This window comes from Carlito syrichta, unplaced genomic scaffold (assembly GCF_000164805.1).
Source record: "Carlito syrichta isolate Samal-C Ts95f unplaced genomic scaffold, Tarsius_syrichta-2.0.1 Scaffold313246, whole genome shotgun sequence".
In the NCBI taxonomy this organism is placed as follows: domain Eukaryota; kingdom Metazoa; phylum Chordata; class Mammalia; order Primates; family Tarsiidae; genus Carlito; species Carlito syrichta.
Window position 1 is genome coordinate 132,610 of NW_007257342.1, and position 13,807 is coordinate 146,416.

General features: G+C 57.5%; 2 protein-coding genes across 3 annotated transcripts in view; one reads left to right on the forward strand and one right to left on the reverse strand.

The window, feature by feature from the left end:
• Positions 1 to 13,807, forward strand: part of EIF6 (eukaryotic translation initiation factor 6) — a 32,626-nt gene that overhangs the window by 7,188 nt on the left and 11,631 nt on the right. The window contains exon 8 of one of the 2 annotated variants that reach the window (XR_002482671.1): positions 7,781 to 7,784. The gene's annotated coding sequence lies outside the window, so the exon portion shown is untranslated. Of the gene's footprint in view, positions 1 to 3,632; positions 3,646 to 7,780; positions 7,785 to 13,807 lie in introns of those variants that run through there. The other variant, XR_002482672.1, reaches the window with a different exon arrangement.
• Positions 1,580 to 13,807, reverse strand: part of MMP24 (matrix metallopeptidase 24) — a 37,318-nt gene continuing 25,090 nt past the window's right edge. Inside the window, exons 6-10 of the mRNA XM_021718683.1 lie at positions 11,182 to 11,343; positions 8,576 to 8,790; positions 5,951 to 6,089; positions 4,336 to 4,602; positions 1,580 to 3,232 (exon numbers count right to left, since the gene is read on the reverse strand). Coding sequence (XP_021574358.1) covers positions 2,895 to 3,232; positions 4,336 to 4,602; positions 5,951 to 6,089; positions 8,576 to 8,790; positions 11,182 to 11,343 — 1,121 coding nt within the window. The 3' untranslated portion in view covers positions 1,580 to 2,894. The remainder of the gene's footprint in view (positions 3,233 to 4,335; positions 4,603 to 5,950; positions 6,090 to 8,575; positions 8,791 to 11,181; positions 11,344 to 13,807) is intronic.

Here is a 13,807-nt window from a genome sequence, read left to right on the forward strand (position 1 = left end):
CCGCCCCCCCCCGCGCGTCTTGGAAGAGGTCTCCAGGAATTGGAAAGCCCGGCATGGCCACCTCTGCAGCCTTATCCCAAATCTGCACCCAAACACAGTTCGGACCTTCGTGCTCACCCCATCCCTTTCTCCAGCGCTCTGGGTCTTGGGGCAGCACTGTCACTGGCTTCCAGAACCGGGCCAGTCCTCCCGGTCAGACCCCAGATCGGCTGACCTGACTTGGCCTGTCTCTTATCGCGGAGAGCTGAGCTTTTGCTTGTGTCCCACATCACGGCACCCTGCACCCTGACTTCACAGAAGCCCTTGCCACAGTGACCCTCCCTATGCTCCTCTGGAGGGGGGCTGCTCCCCTGCCCCCAAGGAGGTATCGTCAGGCTGCGTTCCCGGAACCCCGGTGGCACGGCCTTCAGAGCCAGCCTTTGGAGAGAGAGGCTATCTGATTGCCGGTCTGGTGGGTGAGGTGCCTATGGCAGCTCCCACACACCCCCAAACACCCTATTTTCCTTCTGCCAGAGACTTTTTAAGGTCACTCTTAGAACCTGCTCCTTGTTCCCCCATCCCAGGGAAATGACACGCTCTGAATTTCTGTTTTATTTAGAAATGATTTAAAAAACATTATACAAAGGCTGATCAGTTTAAAATGTGACCGACACAGAAATGCTGTGATGTCCCCCAGGCTGAGGGGAAGCTGGGCTCTGGGGTCCCCAGTGCTTTGCCCCTCTCTCTATCTGCCCTGTCCTGGGGTGACAGACAAACAGATGACCATAGGCAGGAGAGTCTGAGACCGGAAGCCTCTAGGCTGAGCCCTCTCTGGGCCTGGCCCACATCCCTCACCTCTGCAGCCTGGACGGCCTGCCTCCACCTGCTCGTTCTCCGCTGGCCTAGGTGGTACCAGGAGCCAGTGGGGACCTGGCGGGAGGCGGGAGTGCCTAGAGCTTTCAAGACGGGAGAGCACCAACCTGAGGAGTGGAGGGGATCAGGTAGGGGGTGGGGGGAGGGAGGCCAGGAAGAGATGGATACAGGAGACGCGTCTCATCTTAGACCCTAGAGGGGCCCACAGATGGTCCGCTGGATGGCCTGGGCAAGTAGCAGAACCTCTCTGTGCTTCAGCTGAGGGCACGATGAGTTACCCTTGGCCTCCCAGGGCATACATGAGTTTTGTGTGAGTGGATAGGTGTGCGCTAATAAAGTGCTTTGCAAAGTATAAAACACTGTACAAACCTATGAATCACTAATATCTCTGCAGCTGTTCCCTGCCTGCCCCAGGGAGCCTGCCCTTGGCCAAAATGAGAAAAAACAAGGAGGATGACAGGGGACACAGTGGACCCACACAGGCTCTTCTGGGACAAGAGATTTTGCTTAGATCTCGGGGCAGCAGGAGTCCCTGTCCGTGCTTCAGGGTTAGCTGGCCCAAAGGCCAGAGGCTGGGGGAGGGGACGGGGGCAAGGCCCGTGTGGGCTCAGAGGGCGGGGTGGCATTTGAGGCCCTGCCAGCACCCTGAAGACTGCCTGACACCTGTCTGTCTTTGGCAGAGAGCCAGGAAGCGTGGCTGAACCCATGGGTCTTGCCCAGCCCCTCAGTGACAAGCAGCCTGCCTCCACTGGGTAGGAGTAAGGCGGACAGCACTAGGAACTCCTGCCAGACAGTGGTGGTCCAGAGAAGGTCGAGGAGGGGGCCTTTGGCTTGGGGCGGCTGCCAGTCGGGAGTGCTCTTTTCTAACAGCAGAGCAGGAAAACGGGCCCTGTGAGCTGCCTCCAGGCTGAGAGATTGCGTAGGCCTCAGGGCAGCCTGGGATGAGAGCGCCAAGCACTTCAGGAGTGCCCGGACCCTGACACAAGGCCCCATCTGCGTTGCCTCTGTGGCCCTCTCTGCTTCACCTCACTAGTCAGGCTGAGCCCCGAGCCCTGAAGACAGGCTGGAGCAGGGCTGGGATCAGGGCATGTGGGAGGGACGAGGATAACTGGGGGAGTGGAGGGCGGTCACAGACTTGGATTGGCCTCCAGAAGTGGGGTCAGCTTTTGCCCCAGCTCTGTAGTCTTGTGAGCAGGGCCCAGCTACGGGGGTGTCTGGGCGCTGGAGGGGCCCTAGCAGCACCTTGGTCCTTACTGCCTGGGGGAGGGCCACCACGCTGGTCCCATCACCAAGCCAGTCACCTCTAGTTCACCTAAAGTCTCAAGCAGCCTTTGCAGAATGGGACTTTAAACAGTGTGACAGGACATTTAAAGATTCACGATGTGAGAGCCGGGTCCTTGTCAGACCCAGCAGGGCCACAGCCCTGCCTGCAGCTTATGACCCTAAATCCTGGGTCTCAGAGGAGACCCTGACAAGTGGAGCAGGTTTCCTGAGGACCTGCTGTATACCAGCAGGGGATACCCGGACCTGTCGCCCACTATGTCAGCAGGAGGGTCCTTGGGGAACAGTGGGGTGGGGACGGGGGACATCTGACCAGCAGGTGTTGGCAAAAGGGGACTGGGACTGGTGGCACCTCCCAGATGGGAGATGGGAGCTAGTACTGGCATCCCACAGGGGTGCTCAGTGCCAGCCAGGCATGGAGTCGTGGTGCCTCCTAGACACCACAGGATGCAGTGACTATGGAGGCTCCTCCTGGCATGGGCCCTGCCTCCTGATGGGACCTGGCCTGTTCCCTCAAGTAGAGAGCAGTTCACCCAGGACAGAAGGCTGGCAGCTGGGCACCAGACAGCTACCCTGGGGCACAGCCCCTGTTACTCCCTGCCCATGCTCAACCAGGGCCAGTGCACCCACCACTTCAGCTGTACGACCTGGGCCAAGGGCCCTGCTGGCCCCGGTGGGCAGTAGCCAGAGCTGCCCCTCAGACCCTGGTGAGGAAGGGTCTGGCCGGCCAGACCGAGTGGATGGAGAGGGCTCTGGGCTGCTTACACCCACTCCTGGACCGGCCGTTTATAGTAGGTGACAGGCTGAGGGCCTGCCTTATTCTTGAACTGGAAGATGGTGTAGACCAGCACCAGGATGCAGAGCGACAGGATGCAGGGGATGACCACGGCCACAGCGTTCACAGAGCCTGGCATGTCATTGATGGTCACCATGATGTCCACATCATCCTGAGGCAGCCGTCGCTCCTTGCGCCGCTCCACTTCCTTCTGGTTGCAGCCCATCCAGTCTCGCAGGATGTTGCGTGGGTAGCCTGGCTCCACGCTCAGCTTCTGGTTGTCAAACTTCCAGTAGTCCCGGCCCTTGTAGAAGTAGGTATAATCTGTAGAAACACGGCCCAGCGTCACGCCTCCCGACCCTCACCTGCTCGGGGGCAGTGTGAGAGGGCGGACCCGGGCTCCATGATGGGGAGGTGGCCAGGTGTGCCGGGAGAAGGGAGCAGCCTGTTGGAGGGTTTGGAGGCTGGGGGTGCAGTGCGTGGCTGAGTCATGGAGTAAGATGACACAGGCCGGCAAACATCATGGCTGCAGAGAGGGGCGCTCAGCATCTGGAGCGGACTCACCTGTCACCTGAGGGCACTGAGAAACCACCAGGGGGCTTTAAGAAGAACTGGGACATGATCCAGTTTTTGCTTCCCAGACAGAACCCTTCTTAGTCTGGGATCAGCTCTGTCACACTGTGCCCACAGGCCCCCCCGTGGGTCCCATTAAGCCCCAGCTAAGGCTTGGGCACCCCTGTGTCCACAGCTCTAGCACCTCCGTCCAGTCCAGCTCCAGCTCCAGCTCCGAGGGAGGATGGGAGCATGGTTTCCCCTGCTGCTGGCAGTAGACACTACCTTTGCAATGATGCATTTTTGTGTGTGTGTGTCTTGGCATACAGCCCAACCCAGATGCAGGGTCTTTGGGACCTTTCTGGAGTCCTATAGACTCTCCATTGGCTGGCTCCTCACCCGGGCCGGGACTTTCACGGGTTGAGGTCCTGGATGTCACATGTGTCTGGGGCTTCCCACAAAGGGAGACTGTGTGTAAAGCATCAGGTACACGAGACAGCCAGCAAATCACAGCCCTGCCCTTATGGTTGTGAACTTTCTCACCAGTGATGCTCCTTGGAGGGCCCTTCCCAGCACCCTGACGTGGCCCCTGCTGACTACTGCTCTCACGACTTTATTTCCCCTGTAGCATTGGTTGCCACCTTATTGTTTTCTGCCACTAGCCTGGGAGCTGTGCAAGTCGTGTTCACTGCCACATCCCCAGCCCGCCCCCCACAAGCTGGCTCTCAGTGATTATTATGGAGTGAACAGATCAAGTTGTGTGGCTCCAGGTGGTCTCTCAAGCCTGGATGCCCTGAGACGGTGTCCGTGGGCACTGATGAGGACCACATAAGACCAGCTCCCCGCCCCCACTGCCCAGCCCGGCCCTTACGTACAGCCCTCCTTGCTGATGAAGGCCCCCTGGGGAGCCTGCGGGATGCCCTTCCACACGGTGATGGGCTTTGGGTAGCCAGGGTCTGTGGCCCGCCGCTCCTCACTGTAGCGCCAGTATCGCTCGCCTTTGAAGAAGTAAGTCTTGCCCACAGGTTCCCAGCGCAGAGCCGTGTCGATGCCTTCACGGGGTAGACAGCTGCCCAGCTCCCCCAGGCTGTGGGGATACCCGGGCTCCACCGTCACCTCCTTAAACACCCAGTACTTGTCACCTGTGGTCGGAAGAAGCCTAGGATCAGTCTTCGCTGGTCACTCAGGGCCGGAGCCCGTGGCTAGTGCCGCTTGCCCATCTTCAGGGTGTCGGGGAGAGAGAACCCCAGGCCTGCTGGATCCCCAGCCCCTCGGCCCAGGCAGAGGTGGGTGGGGCGGGGAGCCAGAAGCCAGGCACAGGCCCTGGGCAACTTGCCCCGTGCCACCCGGACCCCACGCCGTCCCCTCTTCAGGCGACTCGCTCCTCCCTCCTCTCCGGGGACTTCAGCCGCTCTCCTGACTGCACACACCACGACACCCCCACCCGCTGCTGGTGACACACAGCTCCCTGCTCTCCCACAAGACTTGGGCAGCAGACCCAGGTTCCCTGGCTCCCCCTGACCTCCAGACAGCTCCCAGTCGGCTTCCCAGAGCACCTCACCTGCACCTCAGGGGCTCCCTCCTCAGCACCTTTCTGCCCCCTGGGGTCCCCTGCAATAAGCCTAGCCTCATCTCTGACCTTCTCTTTCCTTCTCCTCTCAATATTCAGCTGCTTGGGAGGCTCAGTCTCTTCACGGCTGTCGCCTGCCCTTCAGCTGCACGGCTCTTCCCTGGCTTGGGCCTCATGGACGGTGCTTTCCAGAACCACCCCAGAAGTGGCTACCCTGCCTCCGCCCTGCTGTCCTACTGCCTACCCCATAACTCTCTGCTTCTCAGAACATTCCGAATTTCCAGCTCTAGCCCGACAATCGGGATTTGCCCCCAGATGGCCTCTCTGGGTCACTTCTCACGGCTCTCCAAGGCAGGGCCCCCATGGCTGTGAGGTAGGTATGCTAAGCTCTTCGAAAGTCCCCGATGTCCCCCCAAGACATCCTCTCCCTCTAGATCGCTTTCCTTCTCACTAACTGTATCTCACCCACCCTGAGCCTGGCTCAAGCCAAGATAATCACTGTTAAAGTCTCTAGCACAGTGCCAGACCCACAGAGTGGGCATGTTAGCTCCGTCCCTCTCCTTCCTCTGACCTTCCCAGCCTGTGCGACACCTCCCTCTGGATTCTTACAGAACTGACAGAATGGCCTTTCACAAAGTACTGGGTGGTCTTCAATTCCTGTTCCACCCCGGCTTCACATGGCTGAAACTTGTCACCCACCAACCTTGGCACATACAGACTCATAATAATCACTCCCTAACTTGATTTCCCCAAATCGCGCGTGACCTGCATGCAGGGATCTGTCCTGTCACGTTTCATCTGGGTCTAGAAGGGCCCTCGCAGCCTGTCGGCCTCCTACCCACCTCCTCCAGTGTAGCTGGGGAAAGAGAACCCCAGGAGGGCAGAGACCTGCTCAGGCCCCACAGCACAGGCTCCCTTACCTTTGAAGAAGACAAATCTCCCATCGGCTCTTTCGTAGGCTGCGTCTATGCGGGCGGGCAGGCCTTTCCAGAACTGCTCAATCTGCATGGGGTAGCCTTCTTGCACCCGGTTATTGCGCAGGCGCCAGAACCAGCGATCCTAGGGGAAAGTGGGGAGAAAGAGGCGCATCACGCCCTGCCTCTCTCACACTGAGAACCGGTGATCTCAGTCCTGGGGCTTAGGCCTCAACAACCTGACACCTTCCCCTGATCCCAGTCTTGCAACCTTCCATGGGGTCGATCTATTTGCTGCTTTAACCTTTAAAGTTCTGTGAGGAAGACAGGGAGCTACTGTAATTCTCTCCACTGAAGCTCCTGACGGCTCTTGCTACCTGGCAGACCATGAGACAGACAGCAGACAGGCCTGGCATGGGAGGGGAAGGGTGAGGAAGCTGGAAAGGATGGCACTGAGGCCTGGAGTGGCCACACGAGGGCAGCGGAGCGTCACTGACATCAGCCAGACAAGCCTGGGGTGGGCAGAGTGTCCTTTGTGGGGCTGGCTCCATCCATCAGGGTGAGGATCAGGGAAGTAAGCTGTGCGAATTCCCTCAAGATCTGGGTGAGAATTCAGGTTCCTCCACTTCTAGGGCCCCACCTGCCCATGTGGGTAATAATGGAGGATCAGACAAGAGAGTCTCGGCACAGTGCCCAGAACAGCATGGGGCACATAGTCCATGTTGAATATATGGCTGCTAAATAGACCAAGATCCAATAAAAACAGCCTCTTCTGCCTGGTGCTTTGTCCCTACCACAACCCTGGGCCAAGAAGCAGCATAGGCAAGGCCTGTAGCCCCCAGGACCTCAGTTTTCTTATGTGTACGTGGGGATAAGACCCAGGCTTGCCTATGAACAGTTCAGTTGGGTCGAAGAAAAAGGAGTGCAGAAGAAGGAACTGGGCCGGGAATGATGGCTTACATCCGTAATCCCAGGACATTGGGAGGCTGAGGTCGGAGGATTGCTTGGGCCTGGGAGTTCAAGACTAGCCTGGGTAACATAGTGAGACCCGATCTCTACAAAAAATAAAAAAATTAGTGGGGCATGGTTCACACGCCTGTATTCCCAGCTACTTAGGAGGCTGAGGCCAAAGGATCACATGAACCCAGGAGGTCGAAGTTGCAGTGAACTGTGACCATGCCACTGCACTCCAGTCTGGATGACAGAGTGAGACCCAACTCTAAAAAAAGAAATACGTGATTCGTGAAAGAAAGATGGTACAGAAGTTAGTGCTTTTAAAAGGTATTTTGCACTTTCACACTCAGTTGTTTTTTTTTTTTTTCGAGTTGGAGTCTCACTTTGTCACCCAGACTAGAGTGCAGTGGCACGCTCCCGGCCACCGCAGTCTCAACCTGCTAGGCTCCAGTGATCCTCCCGCCTCAGCCTTCTAAGTAGCTGGAACTATAGGTGCGCGCTACCACGCCCGGCTAATTTTTTTTTTTAAATTTATTGTAGAGATGAGGTCTCGCCAAGTTGCCCAGGTTGGTTTCGAACCCGCAGGCTCAGGCAATCCACTCACCTCGGCCTCCCAAAGCGCGGGATTACAGGCTGAGCCATCGAGCCCGGCCACACCCTGTTTTTCAAACCTAATTTTGACTTTCGTGACTCTGTAAAGTTGATCTTAGCTACACAGAGTCTTAAGAAAGGCTAAATAACTTGGCTGGAGCCACTTAGGGAGAGGTCGGGCTGGAGCTGACCCACACTGCCTGGTCCTCCTTGCTCAGTGCTTGAAGCTTGCTGGGGAGAGCCCCATGAAAGGAGTGAGGTGGTCCTCCTCAACCATCCGGTGTGACAGAGACCCGCTGCCCAGATCAGGGAAGGGCATGTTGTCTTGGCATCCAGAGGGCAGCCAGCAGGCAGTTTTCAACCGTCAGCCCCTATGGAGATGGTCTCAGCTTCAGAGAGCCTCTCCAAGTTCATGCTCTTCCTCATCCAATGGTGAGTGAGGTTGGGGATGTGAAGTCCCAGCCATTTGGGGCCCAACACTGTGTGACTCTGACAGGTCATTATGGCTTCAGAGCTCCCTGTGGGGGCAGCCAAGTCTGCAATGGCTTACGCGGATGCTCAGCCTCTCCCGCTTCCCTGGCTCGCTTCCTTCTTCCCACAGATCCAAAGGTATTCTCTAATCAAAATCCTGCATTCCACACACAGTCTCAGAATCTGCTCCCAAGAACCAACCTGCAGTACCCAAGGAGGTTGCCGCCCAGGTAGCCCATGGCTGAAGTGACAGGTACGGGACAGATGACAAGGTGTGTCCTGGCCAGTAGTAACCTCCAGCCCCTAGTGGGTACTGATGGAGAGAGGGAGGTGACTTGCTCAAGGTCCCAGACAGGAGCCCGTCTTCAGCACTTTCCCTCAGTGTTAATCCCCGGGAAGGTGCAGGATCCACCCATCTCTCTCCTCCCTCTCGGAAGCAAGGTGATTCACCTGGCAGCACCAGGAAGAGACCCCATGCGTGATCCCTGGGCCAGCTCCTGTCCAGGCCCCATTGCAGCCATGTCCCAGAGCAGGTGCTTCCCCCAGCTCCGTGGTGGAGGGGACGGAGGGCAAGAGGCCGGAGCCACTTGGGTGGCACCAATCAACTGGCCCTACCTTAAACACAAACATCTCGCCCCGGAAGAGGGCCACTGTGTTGAAGTTGCCGTCACAGATGTTGGGTTTGGCGCCTGGTGTAGACGGCCTGTCCCCAAGGGGTGGCCGAGGGGGCCTGGGCTGGCGCTCGTGCTTCCTCTCTGATGGTGAGTGGATCCTGCGAACGGGGAGTGTGGGGAGTGGCCTTGTGGGCTCCAGAGGCTCCGCTGGGGGTCCTGGAGAGAGGGACTGCATCTTAGAGAGGTGCCAGCCATTCCCTACCTCCCGCTGCCACGCCTCATCATTGCCCAGGCAACTCTGAGACAAGTGCAGCCTCCTGTCCCCCTCCCCAGCTTAGCTCACCCAAACTTTGAGAAGTAGATGAAAATAGCCCTCAGAGGGGAGCGCTCGTGTTCCCACCCCAAACCTGGCATCTTATCTTTTCCTCTCTTGTCAGAGTGCACACATCTTTCCTTTGGGGCAGTGTCCTGAGCCTGCTTTCTCCACCAGCCCCACCTTCTCACCCTCTGTCCTTTGTCTCATTCCCATGCAGCTTCTGCCCCGTGCCTCACTCTGCTGCTCTGCCAAGATCACCAATGACCACCATGTTGCCAAATCCGGTGGTTACTTGACTCAAACTTTGATGAGCATTCCGATCATCTTGGGATCTTGATTAAGTGCAGATTATGGCTCAGAGGGTCTGGCTGGGCCTGAAGTTTCTTCCAGCCCTTGCGTGATGCTGATGCTGCTGGTCTGAGGCTCGTGCTTGGACTAGCAAGATCACGGGACCGCTTTCCTGGAAACCTTCTCTTTGTCAGGGCCTTGGCTTCCCTCCCACCTCGGCGGCTGTTTCTTCTCAGCCTCCTTTGCTGGCCACATTTCCTCATTTGCCCTACACTAAAGGTTGGGGTGCCCCTGGGTCCCTTTCTCCTCTCACTCTGCACTTCTGTCCCTAGATCAGAACTTCTCAATGTGGCTTGCATACTAGGCTTACCGGGGAAGCTTTTAAACTCTGGATGCTCAGGAGGCACCCAGACCAACTGACACACCACATCTCAGGGTGAGGGCTGGGTATCAGTATTTTTTATTGGAATCCCATGGTGGTTCCAGAGAGCAGCCAAGCTGAGAGTCGGTGCTCCAGGTGGTCTCCTTTAGGTTCACAGCTTTAAAGGCCTTGTGTACTGGAGTTGTCCAGTAGGGCGCCCCGTGATGGTTGAAGTAGCCCATATCTGCACTGCTCACTACAGTGGCAGCCTTGAGTCACATGCACGTGTGTCTACTGAGCACTTGAAATGAATGACTAGTTCTTAGTGCGACTGAGACACAGTAAGAATTGTAACAGAAATTTTAATTTTAATTAATATAAATTTAAATTTCAGTAGACACATGTGGCTAGTGGTTACCGTATTGGACACCAAAAGATCACAAATCAGGCTGAGCTTGGTGCCTCAGCTTCTAATCCCAGCACTTTGGGAGGCCAAGGCGAGTGGATTACGAGCCCATGGGATCAAGACCAGCCCGGGGAACTTGGCGAGACCTCATCTCTACAATAAGTAAAAAATTAGCCGGGCGCAGTAGCGCACGCCTGTAGTTCCGGCTACTTGGAAGGCTGAGGTGGAAGGATCGCCGGAGCCCAGCAGGTTGACGCTGGGGTGACTGCGAGCATGCCACTGTACTCTAGCCTGGGCGATGGAGTGAGACTCCAACACACACACACAAAAAAATTACAAATCAATATCCCAGCCCAGATTTTTGAGCTGCAGACTGGTGGATCCTGTTGCCTGACAATGACAAAAGCCAGAAACCCTGGGGTCACTCTTGGCCCTTCCTTCTTCCCCTTACCCCCACATTTGATTTGTCAGCACATCCTGTCTCTGCTGCCTCCAGAACATCTTCTGGCACCCCTGCCCCAGCCAGTCCACCACTGCTTCAGCTGTGGTGGTCCTGACCACCCGAGGGCTCTGGCTGGGGCATCTCCTCCAGAAGGAGCCCCCTCCTGTGCTCCACGGACTGGGGCCTAGGGCCCTGTGCTGTGCTGACCAGCGTTTGCTCAAGGAGGCTGGTCTCCCCATCCCACCTGCTTTTACCGGAACTAGAATCCACAGGCTGGTATGGACTGGCCTGGGAGAGGCACGGGAGGGGACTTCATGTCCCACCGGGAGCAGTAGCTTCTCAGTGTTTCTTTTTTTAAGAACAAAGCTCTGGCTATCATACTCATCACATTGTTTTGCCATGACTCCTGCAGATGAGTGAACCCCCCTGGCTAGAGGCAGGGCCATGAAAGGCTTGGTCACCATCTGATAAAGAGGGAGGGAGTGAAGAGGGAAAGGATGGTGGTGGGGACAGGGAGGGGGCACAGAAGAGGACACGGTGGCCCTCCCCTTACTTTTCTCCCTTCCAGTTACAGCTCAGCGCCTCCCCAGGCTTCCCAAGTGTACCAGGGAGAGCCTTGCCCCTCTGGCTGGGCAAAGGCGTCCAGAGTCCCTAAGGTCTTGCTAGTTGGAGACCCAGCAGCAGTGCTGATGGTGGAATGTCTCTCCCCTCTACCCCATTCCTGTCCCCTAACAGGTAGGCAGTCACAGCCCGCCCTGAGGAAGGGGCAGTGGCCCCGTCTTCCTGCTACGCACCATAGATCTTCTGGATGCCCTGGAGGTCATCCTGGGGTAGCTTGAAGTTGTGTGTCTCCATATACTGGTAGAAGGGAGCCATGATGGCGCTGGGGTCGTTGGAGTGCTCTAGTCCCAGTGCGTGGCCCAGCTCGTGCACAGCCACCAGGAAGAGGTCGTTCCCTGTGGAGAGGGCGTGGGGAGATGCCCAGTCAGACAGCCAATCTGTGATCTCAGCAGGCACCGAGCGTGGGTTCTTGCCAGGCCAGTGCTGGGCGCCGGAAACACACGGAGAGATCAGACACAACCCCCGCTCCCAGGCTTCCCCATAGAGAGGGGGACACTGAGAGAGGAAGGACATGAGTGAAGCAGCGTGTCTGGGTGTTCCAGGGAGTCTGTGAGAGTCGAGTGGGGATTCTGAGGAGGGAGGGGCCGTTCCAGTCTGGAGGAAGGTGCTCGGGAAAAACATCATAAAGGTGAAGCTTGCGTCCTGAAAGACCAGGAGGCAGTCAGGAAAGTGGATTCGGCTAGACGGGGGCGGGGGTGCAGTTTCTGGCAGAGGAAATGCTGTCAGCGAGGGCCAGGGACATGCAGTTTCTTCCCACCTGTCCCTGGAACAAGGCTTGAGGGAGGGCTGGAGAGAGCCAAGGTCAGCCAGGCTGGCGGGCAGGGCGCGGCAGGCCAAACGCAGGGATGTGGGTCGGCTTCTTGGCCAGCGGGGTTCAGCAGGAGTGGGGTAAGGAAACAATGAAATCATTTGGACTGCCGTTGGAGGGAGGGTTAGAGGGAACAAGACCCGAGGCAGGGAGGTCAGTGGGGTCAGTTTGGGAGTCACTGCTGGGGTCCAGGTGAGAGAAGAGCAGGGCCTTAGGCCAAGTGGAAGCAGTGGGGACAGAGAGGGACTGTCTTAAGGCCGCAGACATGGCTTGCTACAGGCAGGCCTCTGAGCATAGGCAGTTCCATCAGCAAGCCCTCAGGTCTGGAAGAATGGAACTATTGGCCAAGACCAAGGCCAGGGTTCAAGTGCAGGTGAAAACGTGGCTCCAGTGCTGAGAGCGGCACGTGGGGCCCGGGACACAGCACCCCTGGCATGGTGGTTACAAGCACAGGCCCTGCGGGACAGACTACCTTCACTACCAGCCCTACCAGCTTTGCAAATGTGGCCCTACCCTGAGACTCAGTGCCCTCATTTGTAAAATGGGGGACTCATATCTACCTCACAGGGTGGTGTGAGGACTGAGTAAGACATATGGAAAGTGCATGGTGTGGCACTGAACGCTGGCTGCCATCATCATCCTACATAAGACAGGGGCCTGGTGACAGGAAGAGGCGCCCTGACCAGGCGGGACGCACAAGGCCGGTGGGGCGCCAGAGACAGATCCTCTTAAAGCTAGCTCCCGTGAGTCTGCATTAGGCCTGGGATAGGGCAAGGCCTGGATTTGGGTAGATTAAGTAACCCTGGCTTTGGGAAAGAAATGTAAGGGTTGAGGAGTTGGGTGGGCTGTGGGTTGACAGTCCTGACTGCTGTCTGCCCAGGTGCGGACCCTGCATTTGTAGTTCCTGAGACCTCCTTCTTACCTCCCAGCCATCCCTGCCACCTCTTAAGTCCAGAGAGGCTGCTTAGATGTGGACAGGAGTTCTTCTGCCCACTCTGGACCCAGTGACACCAGCAAAGTTGCCCTATCCCAGCTCAGCCCCGGGCCCCATGAGGGCTACACAAAGGTGGGTTGTTTGGCCTTCTTGGCTGAGGTCCTGGGAAGGGCGAAGAAGCCCATGGGCCCCCAAGCTGCAGGCAATGTGTGCCTGCGCATGCTGAAACTACCAGCATCCTCAGTGAAGCTGCCTCTGACAACAGAAAGGAAGGGGGACAGGCAAGATCAGCACAAGGTTGGCCAAAAGCCTGGGGCTGCCTTCTGCTGGGGAAGGGCACGCTGGCAGGAGAGGGCCAGGCCGCCCCCCGCTCCTTCCTCAGGCCCTGGCCCTGCTGGCAGCAGGGAAGGGTGAGCTCATCTCCGAGCTCTGTCCCAAACAAAGGCGCTGCTACGGCCAGCGGAAGGCAGCTCTGCTTCCTGGGGTCCAGTCCTGGCTCTGTTCCTGGCCTGTTCCGTGACCCGGGACAAGCTGTTCAGGGCCTCTACCTCCTGACCAGGCTCTTCCTCAGGGGCCATCACAGGGATCTCAGCTAGGAACCAGGGAGCAGGATTCTGGGCACCTGGAGAGACTCCAGGCCTTTGTCTGCAGCCCATGTCTATAGAGAACAGGAGTAACCACTTAAGAGGTTACAGGGCTCGGTGGCTCAGCCTGTAATCCCAGCACTTTGGGAGGCTGAGATGAGTGGATTACCTGAGTCCGCGGGTTCGAGACTCACCTGGGCAACTTGGCAAGACCTCATCTCTACAATAAATAAAAAAATCAGCCGGGTGTGGTAGCGCGCGCCTGTAATTCCGGCTCCCTGGAAGGCTGAGGCGGAAGGATCGCCGGAGCCCAGCGGGTCGAGGCTGCGGTGGCCAGGAGCGGCACTCCAGTCTGGGCGACAGAGTGAGACTCCGACTCAAAAAAAAAGCAAAAACAAAGAGGAAGAGGCCTGGCCGGGTGCAGTGGTTCATGCCTGTAATCCTAGCACTTTGGGAGACGAGGGGAAAGGCTT